Raw genomic sequence first — 18,769 nt, 5'->3', positions numbered from 1 at the left:
AATTAAGTTTTTGACTGATTGGGTATATATAAGATACGAGGGTTTATGTTTCAACATCCTTGATTAAAAGAAATTTTCTCTAGACTATACATCATATCGGTGGCTTATAAGTTGAAACATCATTCATATCTAAATTTTATTGAATACAAATCATTGTAATATCCATATTTGTAACCACCCATCAGAAGATTGGTCGTAGAAAGTTACCTACAACTAGAGGTGGAAAAAACATGACCCACTCGACTTGGCTGAAGATGGATTTATCCTTGCAAACAAATGCACATTTAGGGTAAATGAATGAACACTATCTAAGATTTAGTGATAGCGAGTCATTTTGAGAGCATGCTTCTCGCTATAGGATGATACTACCATTTCACAGGGAAAAACTCATAATACTCTTTCGTGCTACTAAGGTGTAAAAAGTATTGGCAACTGTCAAAACCCAATAGTAACAAAACTTTTTGAATAGTAACTTGTTTAGCTAGTAATACATTGGTAAGTTGCCATTATTTATTTACATAACTAATCACTATGTTAGAGTTACTAACTCTTATTTGACTCTAATTGCCAATTATTCCAATAATATATCAATATTTCACTATTAGAATTACCGGTCCGTTAAAATTGCTCAATCTTATAGGAAATTGCCAGTCTTGGTTTGAGTGATTTACCAATTAATATTACCTCTACTAACTCTTATTTGAGTGAGTCATTGACATTTTTATGATGGTTTAGAAATTACCAACGGTTTTGATAATTTGCTAATATTCATTTGGCGGAGCTACTGATGTGTTAAATTTACTGATTCTTTAGGAAATTATCAACGGTTTTTGGCTATGTTTATTACCAAGATAAGGCATCGCAAGATGCTGGGGAAACTTCTTCGAGGGTTTCAAGGATTTGTTGGATTGGTCATCGCCAATTTGTTGTCTAAACAAGGGGTTGATAGTTGATCAGGCTCGGATCTTTTCGAGAGCATTGACTTGCTGGAAATAAATTAAAATATAATGATCAAATAAATAATTTCATTTTTCCAACTATTGATATATATGGTGCCCACCACCGACAAGCTTGCGGGGCCAAGGGTAATTACACATGAAACGGTTCAATCTTTGATTATATTATAGTCTAATTAGCTGATTTTCTGAAAGGTAGCGACCTGTAAAGTGTAAAGCTGAGGTGGGAAAATCATCTTTAATGTGGAAATTATTAGCCTTCTCTTTTATAAATACTTTATTCGGTCAACTTTCTGACCTTGACAGCCACTAAAGTATGATATAAAATATTCGAAATGTTATCTAGAAGAAAGATCCAATGCATCTTTGGCCCTAGGTTTGCACGAATAGTCAGACGTGTGATCAGCATAACTAAAGCCGTATATATTCCTAGGGCATTATCTATGCAATCTCCCGAGTGGTAAATAAACTTAAAATGTGATGAACACGCCATTAAACCGATAACGTACTTTCACGTCACAAGTGATACAATACACTTTAGACATAGAGAGAAAATAAGTTTTCGTGTTTCTAGATTATAAAGCAAATCAAGAGATACATTTATTTCATGGAGAATAAAAGATTTGAAAAATATTTTCCATAAAATGATTTCTTGTATCACTTATAAAGATGAATAAAAGAAAAAAATTTCATCGTCTACAAAAATTTAGACATAAATCATTATCAATAATAAAAGAATTAATTGACTAATTATTTCAAATGATCTAAATAATTATTTTTTTGAAAAATATTTTCAAAATCATTTTCTGTGAAACAAACAAAACCAAAGAGTTGTTTAAACTCACACATTTTCCAATGTATACATCTTACAAAAGTTCATACATATATTGGTCAGATGAATCATAATCAACCCAATAATAAAACTAACGCAAAGTGCTGACTAAAAAGTTGCCAAGATAATGCAAGAATTTTTTTTTTTAAAACTACGATATATTTAAAACAAGCATTAATGTTTCTTTTCATTTATAAAATGTAGCCAAATCTTCAAATACTTATTTCTCTTTCTAATACATTGTTTTATGAACAAAAATTACCAAAAACCCCAAATTATGCCTACAGTGATATATTTACCTTTAATTTTTTTTTCTAATGACACAAAAATCCCAAAATTCGTACATGTGTGAAAATCTATCTACGTTAATGTTGGAAAGCAAATGATGTAAAAACCCTAAATTATGTCTTTTGTGATGTATTTACCTTAAATTTTTTTTTAGTGACACAAAAGTCCCAAATTTATATATGTGTGAAAATCTATCTACATAAATGTTGGAAAGCAAATGATGTTGACATTGGACAACATTATTTTGACTGAAAAATCCTTGGATAAATGTATACCATAGATATAAGTTTGGAGTTTTTTAATTATAGTTTGGGGTTTTTTAATGGTTGTTTTCCTTTTGTTTTATTTGCATAGATTAAATGAATTGAATGGGTCCGTACTACGCAGTGGTTCTTGTAGTGGTACGGAATGGGTCAAAAGGAGCATCCGAAGGACCAGTGGCTTCCCTTCATTTTAGCTTAAAATTATTGTGAGGGGAAGATGGCGCCGATATTGACTTTCGGTCAAAGCTGAGCTGTCTATGAAATTTACATGTTAAAAAAAAAAAAATTCTAGATGACCGCCCAAGAGTACCTCATGTGTCATCAGATATCACGGGGAAGATAATGTATTTTGTTTGGACCGTTGATCTGTACAAAATTATTGTGATAATTTTTTCGAATATTTCCATTAAGTAGTACATAATCTTTGTCTGCAATTTCCATGATGAAACACTAAATTTAGATCAAAGAATTCATAACCCGCGTGATAATCTGAGATTAGAGAAAATTCAAATCGAAGTAGTTTATATTCAGTCACATTTGGAAACCAATTTATAATTTCAATCCATTTGCCGAATGATCGGAGTGCACCGACAGATTTATTATGCTTTATCTACAATTTATTTTTTATATAAAGAAATAAAAGGGGAAAAAAGAAGAAAGAACAGAAAAGTTGCTATCTCCACCCACGGCTTCTTGTCCATTGCATTGATATTGACCAGTCAGCAGAGGATGCGTCGGCGCGATGCGAAGACCCGATCCCATCTCCTCTAGTTTACACATCCATCTCTTCAGCACCCAACCCCATCTTATCCCATTTGCATCAGACAAAGTTTGAAAATCGCTAGCCTTGATTCCTTAGAAAGTGCTGCGGCTAGCTCTTTAATGGAGTCCTTTTTGAAATTTATCTTTCTGTTGTGCTGAAGTATCTTCAATGTTTGAAACAAACCGTGTGAGCGAGAAGGTATTCTCCATCATTATTTTAATCTATAGAGGCCAAAGGTGCAATAGGTCAATAAAGAACGATTTAGTCTTCGATGGGTGGAAGCTTATCCATTCACGTCTCATTACTGAGGCGGCTCCATGTTCATCAAGCGGTCCCGGATCGCCGCCTAGTTTGGTCAATAAAAGAGGCCAGAGAATCGTCGCCTTTTCCGGAAGCTCGCTATAAATAGAAAACTCCATCGATGCCCATCACATCCCGTAGATCAATAATTCAACATGTCTTCATCAATGTCTCTTCTCCACTCCCTTCTCTTGCTCTCGCTTTCGCTCCTAGCTCGAGCTGCCGTTCCTCCCTCCGCTCAATTCAAGTTCGTCAATGAGGGCGAGTTCGGGCCTTACGTCGTCGAGTACGACGGCAATTACCGGACCATCAGCATCTTTAGTTCCCCGTTCCAGCTGTGCTTCTACAACACCACCCCCAATGCCTTCACCTTGGCCCTGAGGATGGCCACCACGCGATCTGAGTCGCTCTTCCGCTGGGTCTGGGAGGCCAACCGGGGCAAACCAGTCCGTGAGAACGCGACCTTCGCACTCGGGGCTGACGGCAACCTTGTCCTGGCCAACGCCGACGGCCAGGTCGTGTGGCAATCCCGCACTACGAATAAAGGTGTCGTTGGCTTCCAATTGCTCCCCAATGGCAACATGGTTCTCTATGACTCCAAAGGCAACTTCGTGTGGCAAAGCTTCGACTCGCCCACGGACACCCTCCTTGTGGGCCAGTCCTTGCGGGCCGGAGCAGTGAGCAAGCTCGTGAGCCGGGCCTCGGAGACGGACAACTCCAATGGTCCATACAGCTTGGTCATGGAGCCCAAGCAATTGTCCCTCTATTACACTAGCAAGAACTCTCCAAAGCCGCTCCTATACTACACATTTGCGAAAAACATGTACCTCGGCAACGAGTCCTTAGGCCAAGTGAACCTTGAAACCGCGCCGGAGACTGATGAGGGCTACGCCTACGAAATCACTCTGAAATATGCAGCAGCCAACAAGACGAGCGGCATGGGCGGCGGACTCATATTGGCCAGGCCCAAATATAATTCCACACTGACCATACTAAGGCTCGGGATCGACGGCAATCTTCGGGCCTACACTTACTATGACAAGGTGGACTACCGGGCATGGGAGGTCACCTTCTCCCTCTTCTCTCGGGACGGGGACTGGGACACCGAGTGCCAATTGCCTAGCCGGTGTGGGAACTTTGGGCTCTGCGCGGAAAGCCAGTGTGTGGCATGCCCTTCTGCCAATGGGCTTTTGGGCTGGAGCGAGAGCTGCGCGCCGCCGAGGGTCACGAGCTGTCGGCCCAGCGGCTTCGGCTACTACAAGCTGGCTGGGGTGGACCATTTCCTGAGCAAGTACACGAAGGGTGAAGGGCCGATGAAGGAGGGGGATTGTGGGGGCAAGTGCAGCAAGGACTGCAAGTGCCTGGGTTATTTCTACAACCAAGAGACTTCTCGGTGCTGGATCGCTTATGAGCTCAAGACCCTGACCAAGGTCGCTAATTCCACGCATGTGGGCTATATCAAAGTGTCCAAGCAATAATTCTTAAGTCTTGCCTGTAATTTGTATTATTGTGGTTTGCCAATAAGAGAGAATGATGAAGCTTTCCCATTAGTTTTGCGCTTGTTATTTTCTTAATGGCGTGCAACATGACGAGTGAATTATAAATTAGTAATAATATTACGTTATAGTATTGGCAAAGTTATATACCAAAAACCCTTTTATTTCATCCAAATTAATTCCACGATTCTCAGTTAGAGAAACAAATATAGATCACCATGACAACCTTATATTACATGTAATGAAAGGTCTATATCAAGATTGCAACAAATCCATCTTTCTCGTCGGCTAGTTGCTAAAATTATTGTTACGACCCTTCCGAGGTGTATGTGAGATGTATCTTGAGGGAAGGTAATGGTGCCAAGGAGATGCGAACGGTCTCTCTCGCGCAATGGCACCTATACCTAGCACGTGCCCTTTCAAACCCTACTGATTGAACTTGATTTGATTAAACAGGGAAATGAAAGCCATGTTCACTTTTGATCAATGCTTGAGCTTTCTATGAAAATTGCACGTCCATATGTCATTCATATCGTTTGAGATACTCCTACGTACAAGCAATCTAAGTAGTACGTCACTTAATTATATTTCATTTTAATGGCATCATAACAGTATATCATATATCATGAAATATCATTGGGACCTAATATATTTTACTTGGACCGTAGATTTATACAATGAAGTCGATCATTTTTAGAATATTTTTGCCATCATAACAAATGATTTTCATAATAAGAGCACTTGTGGTTAGATGGGAAAATTTTATGGTCCACCCCATCATAATATAAGGTTAAACAAAGTCCAAGTTGAAATTGTTTATACTTGGCCACATTTGGAAACCAATATAATAATCTCAATTTATTAAGACAACTAGCTAAAAGTTAATTCCATCAAGTGAGTGATAATTTAAAATTTTAAGCTAAAACTTTCCCTCTGCTACCATGGTACATCAGGATATTTATTTTAGATCGACAGCTTTATGCTTTACATGAAATTCTTTTATAAAGAAAAGAAGAAAAAGAAAGGAGTGTTGCTATCCTCCCTGGCTTCTTGTCCATTCCATTAGCATTTTGACTGGCTCTACCCACGAGAAGATATGCTTCAACGTGATGCGAAGACTCGATCCATCTCCTAAAATAGGTGAGGACAAAAATGAAACCGATTGGTGCGTTTGATAACATTTCTGTTTAAAAGTTATTTTTGGGAATAAAAATAGAAAAAGTATTTCGCTTTGGGGAATAATTTTTGAACAAAAAACGCGTTTGGTAAATTTGTTCCAAAAATATAAAAAGAATAGAAACACGTTTGGTAAATTTGTATAATTTTTTTTTATTTCTTTTAATTTTTTAATATTTTTAATATTTTTCTATTTTCTTTCTTATTTATTTTCTTATTTTCTTTTTTTTTCTTTTTTTTTTTTTCTTCTTTTCGCCTCGCCTTGGCCATGGCCGGCGACCGGCCGAGAGGGCCGACGGCCTCGCCTAGCCACGGCGAGGCTTGCCCAGATTCGCGAAGGCCGAGCTTGCCCGGCCAGCGCGAGGTCGGCCTCGCCTTGGCCGGGCGAGCTCGATCTCACCCGGATCCGTGTGAGGCCAAGCTCACCCAACGGTCTGTAGCCACCGTGAGGCCGAGCTCGCCGCTCGCCGGATTTGGGACGAGCTCAAGCTCGCGTAGCCAAGGCGAGGCCGAGCCTCGCCGGGGTTGGCGACGCGCCGGCGAGGTCGCCGGCCCTCGACGGCCAATCGCCGGCCATGGCCGAGGCCGGCGACCGGCCAAAGAAAAAAGAAAGAAAAAAGAAGAAGAAAAAAGAGAGAAGAAAATGGAAGAGAGAGAAAAAGTGTTCCTAAATTTTGTTCCATAAACAAGAAACAACTTTTTTTTTTTTTGTTTCTTGTTTCCGTTCCAGAGATGTGTTTCGGAAACAAAAAATAATTTTGGAACAAAAAACGCAAACAAACGCATTTTGTTCTTTTTTGTTCCTAGGAACAAAAAAAAAATTTGTGTTCTTAGGAACATAAACACATTTTAACAAACAGGCCCGAAGTCTCTGTTTTGACTTTTGGGCCCACCACTTCCTTAACAATTTATCAATGTCCATTTTTCACCACCCAACTCCAATTTGTCTCATTTGCAAGACCCAAAATTAGAAACTTTCTTTATTCAATTCTTTGAAAAGTGTAGTGAAGAGTAGGATTAATCGGTTTCAATGCGAGTGAAATCCCATCTGAAAGATGAAACTAGATTGGACAAAGTTGATTCCAAGTTTGTGGAACCAAGAATCTATCCACCAAATTTTGGAATTAGAACAATCCGATTCGATTTCTAGATGGATTCAAAAATCAATAGATAACTAGAAAGTCATGAATTACATATGCTCTTTTACGTGAAATTGCCTTTAAAAGGTGATTCTTACCCTTGTATGCCCTTCTTATAAGGTTATAAAGATATATTGATCATCATTAATCCCATTAAAACAGCTGCTCTTTAGAGGATTTTACATCTTGCACTATGTTGAAACCAACGTTTTTCCTTCTCTTTGCCACTCCTCCAAAACGGCATGTATCCCTTTAAAGTGGAGCAACTCATTGTATCATGTAATGGAGAAATTAATCTATATTACAATAAATCTTTCAAATTCAAACATCCATCTAGAATAGAGAACATTTAGACAAGAAAAACCTATCAGTCCAGCACGAACAGTCTGATTCACACCTAGAACCGAGAAGCCTAATCGATTATCATCGTTTCCGAATTTTCGGAACCGTGAACTGCTAAGAACCGACGCATTTAGTTTGTTTCTTAGGTTGGAACAGAATCATTGCTCACCCCTAGTAAAAAGCTCTTTAATGGAGTCCTTTTCGGTCCATCTCATCTTTTTGGAAATAAAGCTACAATAAATATTATGCTAACGTATCATCATCGTTGAGACAAGCCATGTGAGAGAAACAGTATTCTCCAACATTATTAAAACAATTGCGCACTAATTTAATCTATACCGGCCAAGCAAGCATCAGGTGAATGAAAGAATAATTCTGCCTTCGTCGGATGGAAGCTTGTCCATTAATGGCGGCTCCATTGTCATCAATTAATTAATGGTATGATCACGTTCACAATGTCTAAAGCTGATCACCGCCAAGCTGGTCAATAAGGAGGCCAAACACTCCGATCACTTCATCCTCAAGCTCTCGTTATAAATAGAGAACTCCACCATTGCCCATCACAAGCCAAATATCCAACAATAATAACTCGACATGTCTTCATCAATGTCTCTACTACACTCCCTTTTCTTGCTCTCGCTTTCTTTCCTAGCTCGAGCTACTGTCCCTCCCTCCGCTCAATTCAAGTTCGTCAATGAAGGTGAGTTCGGGCCTTACGTCGTTGAGTACGGCGGCAATTACCGGACCACCAGCATTGCCAATTCCCCGTTCCAGCTTTGCTTCTAGAATACCACCCCCAATGCCTTCACTTTGGCCCTAAGGATGGCCACCACGCAGTCCGAGTCGCTCTTCCGATGGGTCTGGGAGGCCAACCGGGGCAACCCGGTCGGTGAGAACTCGACCTTTGCCCTTGGGGCCGATGGTAACCTTGTCTTGGCTGAAGCCAATGGCCAGGTTGCATGGCAGTCGCGCACCGCGAATAAAGGTGTTGTTGGGTTCCGATTGCTCCCGATGGCAACATGGTCCTCTTCGATTCCAAGGGCAATTTCGTGTGGCAAAGCTTCGACTCGCCCACGGACACCCTCCTTGTAGGCCAGTCCCTGCGGGCCGGACCGGTGAGCAAACTCGTGAGCCGGGCCTCCAAGAAGGACAACGCCAATGGGCCGTACAGGCTAGTGATCGAACCCAAGCAATTGTCCCTCTATTACACTAGCAAGAACTCCCCAAAGCCGCTCCTATACTACACATTCGCGGAAAACATGTTCCTCGGCAAGGAGTCCTTGGGCCAAGTGACCCTCGAAAGCGCGCCCGAGACCGACGAGGGCTATGCCTATGAAATCACTTTGAAATATGAGGCGGCCAACAAATCAAGCGATGTGGGCGGTGGGCTCACATTGGCCCGGCCCAAATACAATTCCACGTTCACAATACTTAGGCTCGGGATCGATGGCAACCTTCAGGCCTACAGTTACTACGACAAGGTGGACTACCGGACATGGGAGGTCACCTTCTCTCTTTTCTCTCAAGAAGCAACATGGGACACCGAGTGCCAATTGCCTAGCCGGTGCGGGAACCTTGGGCTCTGTGCGGACAGCCAATGCGTGGCGTGCCCATCGGCCCGTGGGCTTTTGGGCTGGAGCGAGAGCTGCGCGCCGGCGAAGGTCATGAGCTGTTGGCTCGGCGACTTCAGCTACTACAAGCTTGCCGGGGTGGACCATTTCCTGAGCAAGTACACAAGGGGTAATGGACCAGTGAAGGAGGGGGACTGCGAGGGCAAGTGCTTGGGTTATTTCTACAACCAAGAGACTTCTCGATGCTGGATCGCCTACGAGCTCAAGACATTGACCAAGGTCGCTAATTCCACGCACGTGGGCCACATCAAAGTGCCCAAGAAATAAGTCTAGAGTCTTGTTTCGTTTTTTTTACCCCTTCTCAGAGCTTGTGTTATTTTCTTGTTCTGCGTTTCTTTCTTTTTTCGGAGCAACTTTTTTTTTTTTTTGTTGTGGTATCCCCATTGTATGAGAATGATGAAGCTTTTCTATTACTTCCGTGCTTGTTTAGTTTCTCCTCATGATGCAACATGACGAGTGAATCATAATATTGGCAAAGTTTTATCCCCAAAATCTTTTATTCCATTAAAATTAATTCTAAGATTCTCAGTCGGATGGACAAATTCAGGTCATCATAACGACCTTAAATCACATGTAATGAAGGGTTAAAATCGAGACCGCAACAGATCCATCTTTTCGCCTGCGAGTCGCTGAAAGTATCAAACGAGTAAGCGGGAGCACATCCCCCCTTTCCATGGCCTTCGGTCGCTCACTGCATTAATGCATCCCACATCATTGTCTCAATCTGCAACAGCAGACGTTTCGTCATTGTTTCTGAAGTTGTACATATTAAATGCAGTGAAGAAATATCTTCTGAAGTTCCACCGATTTACGTGGACTTGGTCAACAAGTCGGAGACTTTCATCGTGTGAATTGCACGAGATCTGGCTGTGGTTATAATTGATCTTCAAATCAAAGTTCAAAGTGCGAATCTCCCCATAGTGGATGGGTCTGTTTTTCTTTGTTTTTATTTTTTAGTGAATTCACCAAACGAAAAATTGAGTTACAACATATCAAAAAATTGAATGGAAAAAGACATTAGAATTTTTTTAACTTTTGTACAGCTTTCACTTTTGTGCCAAAACTTCCATCAAATCAATTAATACTATAGCATTGCATATCAACTTGCATGCTAACCATCTTATGTGAGTGCACTCCGAAGATACGTTAAGAACTTATAATAAATAAATCGGAATGCAAGAGTTTCTTAAGCATTGTCATTTTGCACCACGGCTCTCTAAACATCACCTATAGAACACAAACCCAATCCCTAAGAAGCTACTCCACCGTCAATTCTCAAGCATTGAATAAGCAATCACGACCCAATTCACAATTCACTCGTCTTAATTTTTGCAGGCAGGTGAGCAATTGGCTCAACCTTGGCAGCCATTTCCACGTAGCGAAGGCGCAGAAACGCAAATCGGAGATCGGAATCGAATGTAGAAGGAACCAGATCGCTCATCTTAATGTTGCTTTCACATTAATCATCAACTCATCAGAGCGCAATTTCCTACCACATTTCCAAAAACAAAGCATGAGGAAGAGAATAGAAAGAAAAAAAAAAAAAAAAAAGGAACGCGAAAAAGTAAAATGCAGCTATATTTATGAGGTAATCACACTAAAATAGGAATCCACAACTTCTCAGCGTCATTCCAGAAGAATCGAACAAAAACTCATATCGAACACATGGAGACGAACCTTCCCCTTTGTCCACGGCTGCAACACGCACACGGTCGACATCTTCTTCTATCCAAATTCTATAGGGACTCTGGGTGCAGTGAACTCGATGAAGACGGATCTTCGACCTCACCGATTGCGATGTTCCAAGTTTTCTGCAGCTCGGTTGAGGAAGAAGAACACCCAAACAACGCCGTCAGCCGCCGGTACCCGAAATGTTCCCAGATGATGAGATCATGGACGGGGTGAGGTGTGATGACGAGCTTGTCGGAGGGACGCAATTGGACAGAGGCCCAGAACTTGCCAAGGGTAAGAGAGATGGTGCGGCCATAGTAAACGTCGCTAGGGTTCCCAAAAATCGGCGCGATGAGGGTCCAAAGGCAACGGCAGAGGTGAAGGGGGCTCTGGACCTAGCAGCTGCGACCGAGCGGGGCTCTTGGAGGAGGCAACGTGCCAGAGGCAAATCTGAGCAACAGCAGCAACCGGTGGTGGCTTTTGGGGAGGGGGAGGGGGAGGCGGAGGCGGAGGCAAAGACGAAGGTAGAGGCGAATGGGCGTGTTGGAGAAAATAGAGAGAAGGCGTCATCATTTCTCTTCTCGACGAAGGATAAGGCCAAGAAAGGCTTGAAAATTGAAAAGATGAGAGAGGGTTTTAAGCGGCAACTTATATTCGAGCATTAATTATAGCATCTTCTCATACCTTTTCAGTCGACTGACAGAAGAGAGAGGAAAAAATAAGCCTCACCCTAGCGACTTTTTTTATTTTTCAAGTCACTCCAAGTCATCGGATACGTGTCCACATTTTAGTGGAGCCACCTAAATTTACGCGTGCCACGTAGGACGATGATGTGGTAGTTGCGAACCACTGAATATTTTCTCCTTCAGCACCCAACCCATCTTATCCCATTTGCATCAGCCAATTGAAAATCTCTAGCCTTGATTCGGTAGAAAGTGCTGCGGCTAGCTCTTTAATGGAGTCCTTTTTAAAATTTATATTTCCGTTGTGCTGAAGTATCTTCAATGTTTGAAACAAACCATGTGAAGGAGAAGGTATTTGTTGGGATTGTCGGATTCCCAAAAACCGGATTCGACACTAAATCGAACCCCTAAAACGAATGTAGAAGACGAGCCCGAGAAAAACACATGCATCATCGATCCTAAGGCACATCACCGAATTGAACGTACCTTGTTAGCCACAGATTAAACACTGACGCCGATATGAGGAAGAGAAACTGGTCATGTTCGATCCGATGACACGAATTTGCCTTGAAGGGAAGAGAGCGTTGCCTTTTTCTTACTGTTTTTCTTTTAGAGGTGTTTCAAGGGAGAGAGGGAGGAGGAAACGTACGTTATATGCCAAAAGGTGCGATCCTCCCTCTCTTTTCTCCCTTCAATACGTCCCATCTAAAAAGAAACGTGTCACTTCATCATATCCCTTCATCCATAGACCATAATCTTGTGGGCCGGGCTTTTAGGCCAAACATGGGCGGATGAGCCAACTTAGGCCCATCACTTTAATAAAACCATCATCTTCCACTCGCACATGGTGGGCCGAACATGATTTTCTTTACCTCTTTTCAACATTCATACCGGTAAATAATCCGTGCGACCATCATACTTTGAGAGCTCGTTACTATACATCTGTTAGGAATATATAGCAGCTCATAATGGGCATCACACTCTGAGTAGATTCAGTATGCAGTACCCTAGATCGATTAGTCACATTTATATCTCTCTTGATTTCTTTTAAGCAATGATATATATTGTATTCACAATTATGATTATCCCAAAGACAGTCATAATTGGTCGACCAGTGAATACAAAACTTAGAATGTGATTATCCATATTCGATCTTCATCTTTCCTTCAAACTCTCAACTTTAATTTAGTTTGCTTTTCTAGAAATGTCCCATTAGATCAAATCAACTCATGACCATTGGCAACATCCTAAGATAGCAAACACTAAATAGAAATTTTGAGAATAAGTAAAAGTCATGAGGGCACTAAAAATTGAGGAACTCTTTTCCTCAAGAGTCTCACATGGTATAAAAGTTGAGATCAAACTTTTGCCATTCTTATTGGTCATTTCATGCATACGTAGTATGAAATACGTATTACGGTATTAACTCCTTTCCCATGGAGCATATGTCTACACCTTCAATACCGTACAGATGATAGTTCAGACATATCTAATGTCTAACTGGAGTTCACATATCTACTCATTCACAAAATTCATCAGAACTCATATCCGGCATCTTAGACAGATAAAGTAAAATATGTGGGGTATTTTACTTTCGGACATAGTAAATATTGTGTCCTCATCTTAACACCCAGTTAAGGCGATAAATATATTTTAAGCTTGAGCTCTCGATTATCACCTAGATAATAAGCTTAAAAACCGTCTTATCTCTATTTATCACATAGTAAATAGAGGTGATTACCCGTGTGAGTGGGCTAATCTTATATCTGTCCGACATACTTCCTCAACTTAAAGTCATGTACTAAGCATTAAGATGCATAAAGATCAAACAAAGATTCATAAATATTAATAATGAAAAAACACAAATTCATAAATGTGAACAACTCAGGGAAATTATAATCTAGTACATCAGACTCTACGCAATCCTAGAGATTTTACATGACCATAAAACACATATCTAGGTATTGGCTTTGTCATAGGATCTGCTACCATTCTATATGTAGATATGTACTGTAAATTCACATCCTTTCGTACAACCATATATTTGACAAAATTATACTTAGTATCTATATGTTTGGTCTTGCCATGATATTTTGGATCTTTGGTGTACGCTATAGCTGCTTGGCTATCACAGTTAACCAATAATGGATTTGCAGCTTTCTCAATAACACCTAAATGATCCAAAATCTCTTAAGCCAAACTCCTTCTTCTACCGCGCGATAATGCCACGAACTCAACTTCCATCGTGGACAAGGCTATACATGTTTGCTTCTTCTTTGCTCCATGATATGGCGCCATTGTTCAGTAAGAAAACAAATCCAGAGGTAGATTTTCTTTCATCTAAATCTCCTCCCTAATCAGCATCTGAATAGCCTTCAAGTCGCAGATCCTTTCCTTGATAATTTAACTTGTAATCAGTAGTTCCCTTTAGATACCTCAGTATTCTCTTAACGGCCTTCCAATGTGCTTGACCTGGGTTGGATTAGTATCTACTCACAATTCCAACTGTAAAACATATGTTAGGTCTTGTACACATCATAGCGTACATCAAGCTCCCAACAGAACTAGCATAAGAAACATGTTTCATTTGTTCCTTCTCTTGTGGAGTCCTTGGACACAGTCTAAGACTCAATCCTTCACCTTTTGCAATAGGAGTATCTATGGGTTTACAATCTTGCATACGAAATCAAAATCGTTCAAGAACCTTATTTATATATGTTTCTTGCGAAAGAAATAACGATCTCTTCGAACGATCTCTTGAAATCTTAACTCCAAGAATGTATGCAGTCTCACCCATATCCTTCATCTCAAAGTTGGAAGACAACCAACTCTTAACAATATTAACAAACTCCATATTACTTCCGGCAATTAGTATATCATCAACATATAATGATATGATCACAAATTGATCTTTGGATCTTTTGATATATACACAATGATCCTCATTTATCATTGTAAAATCATATGCCATTATGACATTATGAAAACGTATATACCATTGTATTGACGATTGCTTAAGGCCATATATCGATCTCAAAAGTCGACATACCTTTCCTTCTTGGCCTTCTTTAATGAAACCAATAGGTTGTTCCATATATATTTCTTCCTCTAATTCTCCATTAAGGAAAGCGGTCTTTACATCTATTTGATGTAACTCAAGATCCATACTAGCCACTGTTGCCAGAATAATGCGAATCAAGGTAAATCTCATTACAGGAGAAAATGTTTCTTCATAATCAATTCCTTCCTGTTGATTATACACATTTGCCACAAGGCGAGTTTATGCATTTCTATCAAGCCATCATCTTTTCGCTTTATTTTGAGAACCCACTTGTTCCCAATAGCTTTGCGTCCTTTTGGAAGATCAACCAGTTCCCAAACTTGGTTTGACTTCATTGACTCAATCTCTTCTTCCATTGCATGAATCCATTTTTCCTTACTAGGGCAATTTAGAGCCTCATTAATATTTCTTGGCTCATTCTTATCTTGCGGAGCAATCATAAAAGTTTCCCCTTCAATGTCAAAACGTCGACGGGGAATACTTTGGCGACTTATTCGCCGTATGAGAGATTGTACACTTTGCACATCATTCCCCATTATGCACCCACTAGGATTAGATAATGATGATGCCATCTCATCATGTGGTTGTAATTGAGAATGAGTTGAATTCAATTCATCATTTCTCATATTACTCCTATTTGGACAAACTCCACTAATATCATTATCTTGATCCAATGTTTCAAATAGGGAGTAATATTCCCCTATCTCGCCCTTCTTAGGAAATTCATCCTCTAAGAATGTGACATCATGTGATTCAAATTCAGTTATACTCTCACTTTCCTGCTCACCTATGAACACATAACATTTCGAGTGTTCGGAGTATCTTATGAAAATACTCTTCTTTCTTTTGGGACCCAATTTCCCAAACTTATGAGAGGACTCATGAGTATAGGCAGCACAACCCCATGACTTAAGAAAACTTAAGTCCGGTTTTCTACCTGTCCATAACTCATATGGAGTGGAAGTAACTGATTTGGAAGGCACCCGGTTAAGTATATAGGCAGCAATTAACAACGCATCACTCCAAAAAGTGATAGGTAAGTTAGCATGCGCCATCATTGACCTAACCATTTCCAGTAGGGTTCCGTTTCTTCTTTCTGCAACACCATTTTGTTGAGGAGTATATGGAATAGACAACTGTCTTTCTATTCCTTTCTCATCACATAATTTTCTAAACTCATCAGATAAATATTCTCGACCTCGATCAAATCTTAATACTTTTATTTTCTTGTCTAATTGATTTTCTACCAAGTTCATAAACCTTTTAAAACAACTTAATGCTTCAGATTTTTATGAGAAATCAAATAAATATATCCGAATCGAGTATAATCATCTATAAAAGTGATGAAATAAACAGCCTCATGCCTTCTTCTCACATTCATTGGACCACGGATGTCAGAATAGATTAAATGCAGAGGAAATTCAGCTCTTTTACCTTTTCCAAATGATTTCCTTGTCGTTTTCCCTACTAGGCAATACTCACATATGGGCAAATCGACTTTTTCAATGTTGCCCAACAAGCCCTCTTTGGCTAGTCTTTTCATACGTTGTTGGCCAATATGACCAAGTTTAGCATGTCACACATTCACATCATTATCATATGAATTAGGAGACGTGAGAAGGGAATAACAAACATTTGCATTAACATAGTCAATATCTAATACAATGAAACTATCCATAAAATAACCACAACCATAGTAATTTGTATCCAAAAACAAATCCACACCTCTATTATGGAAGTTCATATTAAAACCTAGTTTAACCAACACTAAAACAGACACTAAATTCCGACGAATCTCCGGAGCATACAATACATCATGTAGGAACAAAGTGCGTCCACCACGCATGTTCAGTTGGCAGGTGTCAATTCCTTTCACTTCAGCTCTGGAGTTGTTTCTCACATAAATCCACTTAGTTCCAGTTTGTACTCGTCGGAATTCCACGAAGGATTCTCTATCATTCGCTACATAATCTATCGCTCTTGAATCCACAATTCACAAAGGATTAGACTCAGTCAAGAATATAGAACTTGATACATAGACAAAGTTCTTAAAAGCACAAGGGGTGTATACCTTCTTTGGATTACGACAGTCGCGACCATAGTAACCTTTCTTGTCACAGTTGTAACACTTCACCCTTGTAAGCTTCTTCACTCGAGGACGCTTTCCTCTTTCATGTTGGTTAAGCTTAGGTTTCTTCCCTGAAGGACCTGCTTCATTGCATTTCCCTTTATCAAACCAGTTAGGACGTTTGCGCTTGGAACCCGAAGCTCCATGTGAGCTAGAACCAGCATGATAGATTTCAACTTCCGGCTTAGCCGCCAAGAGGCGGTTCTCTTCTAGCTCAATATGACGCACTGCATCCTCAAATGTTTTGATATTTTCATTATGGGTTAGGTGCACCTTCATATGCTCCCAACTCTGAGGCAAGGAACGAATCATTACTTGCATTTGCTGCTCATCAGTGAGGACATGGCCAGCATCTTTTAGCTCATTAATCATGTTTGACATCTTTCTAAGATGTTGCTTCATGATCTGACCATGAGGCTTCTTATAAGAGTCAAACCTAATAGTGAGCTGCCTCAGTCTGGTTACCAAAGTATGACCAAATCTTGCTGTCAATGCTTCCCACGTTTCCTTGGCATTCTCAAAACGCCTAAACTCTCGCATGACATCATTTTCCATGTTACTCAGCAACGTAATGCGAGCAAGAGAGTTCTTTCTTTTCCATGTAGCAAATGCTTCCTTATCTCTCTTGTGCTGTGTAGTGTTTCCTTCTTTAGGTTCTACCATGGTCAGGTTAAGAGCTTCTAGTGTATCTTGCTCTTCCAGCACATATTGGATTTTCATGTGCCATATTTCATAGTTATCGCCATTGAGCTTTTCATCTTTGTTCAGCTCGGCAACTATGCTCTTTGTGGCTGAAGCCATTGATCTGAACACATCAGACATATATGCATGAATTATTAATGCCTATAATTTATGTATCCATTTTATACAGACCCATCATATTAATGAACAATTTCAAGTAAGGTTTCAGAATCAAAAGGTCACTATGTTTCCAATCATCTTCCAAAAATCCTAACTTAAAACTATTATTAATATAATTGTCTTATGCAAAATAAATTCTATAAAACTACAAAAACTTCTATGAACTACCCACAGCAATCAACAATAATAGAAAGCAAATAAAATTTGACATCCAATAGAATAATAATGTTTTCACATAATACAACTAACATATCAGTTGCTACATCAACAATAATCAAGTAGTAAACATTTTATAAGATATTCACAAAGCACACTTAACAAAGGCCAGCCAATACATCTAACACCAAGTTAATACACGAACTGGGAAAGATCCTCTTTTGTTTAATTTCTTGATCTTTTCCCTTGTAACAATCCAGTAATAATCATCTATAAAATCCATTACAATTTTTCTATATGAAGCGGTTTTGTTGACATCCCATATGCGATTCAACACTCATTGCCATTCTGGTGGAATGGTGTTTATGAAAAATTACACCATCTCAGACTGTGGTATAGGACGACCATTTCATATGAATTTTTGAATTTTCCCATTGACTTCAAGAACATGGTCAATTAAGTCATCACTCTCCCATCGATGATCAGTCAGCTCAGCTATCAACTTAGAAAGCATTTTCTTTTGTTCATCGGTAATTGCGCGAACAAGTGTGCGCAACCTTAGGGGAGGCATTATTCATGCAACAAATGCAAAACAAATAACTTATTACATATAATCCTCATAAACTTAATTGAAAAAAGAAACACATTATTTTCCTCTCTTTTTTTTTTTGTCAATGGTCAAAGTCAACGGTCAACGGTCGCTAATGATCAACGGTGGTCAACGGTCAACGGTCAGCTAGGTCGGGTCGCCGGGTTGGGCGGGCCGATCGGATCGGTCGAACCAGTTGGGCCGGGTCGAACGGACGGACCGACACGTGCAACATGCGTGCAGCTGACGTCACGATGACGTCAGCTGGCGCGTGCCTCGCACGCGCCTTCCCCTACGAATTGGCGCTTGCGTTGCACGTGCCGAAGACGCCGGTTTGTTCTAACTGCGCGTGGGGGCACATTCAACGGCCTTTGGCAGCGTTCCGCCACTCGTCGCGATCGTCTCGACGAGACCTTCCACCCAATGCCATCAAA

General features: G+C 40.2%; 1 protein-coding gene and 1 pseudogene across 1 annotated transcript; both read left to right on the top strand.

Moving 5' to 3' along the window:
* Nucleotides 1-3,524: 3,524 nt before the first annotated feature.
* Nucleotides 3,525-4,952, top strand: LOC104448540 (epidermis-specific secreted glycoprotein EP1). Its single transcript, XM_010062396.3, has one exon. It carries the CDS (start codon nt 3,558-3,560, stop codon nt 4,878-4,880), a length of 1,323 nt encoding a protein of 440 aa, XP_010060698.1. The 5' UTR covers nt 3,525-3,557; the 3' UTR covers nt 4,881-4,952.
* Nucleotides 4,953-8,138: 3,186 nt separating this feature from the next.
* On the top strand, nt 8,139-9,525 carry LOC104448539 (annotated as a pseudogene).
* Nucleotides 9,526-18,769: the final 9,244 nt, after the last annotated feature.

Source organism: Eucalyptus grandis, chromosome 6 (assembly GCF_016545825.1).
Source record: "Eucalyptus grandis isolate ANBG69807.140 chromosome 6, ASM1654582v1, whole genome shotgun sequence".
Taxonomy (NCBI): domain Eukaryota; kingdom Viridiplantae; phylum Streptophyta; class Magnoliopsida; order Myrtales; family Myrtaceae; genus Eucalyptus; species Eucalyptus grandis.
Note: the sequence above shows the minus strand (reverse complement) of the source record. Positions and strands in the feature narration are given on the sequence as shown.

Bases quoted from the DNA above. Each gene is read 5' to 3' on its own strand.
- LOC104448540 (XM_010062396.3), top strand. From the start codon at position 3,558: ATGTCTTCATCAATGTCTCTTCTCCACTCCCTTCTCTTGCTCTCGCTT.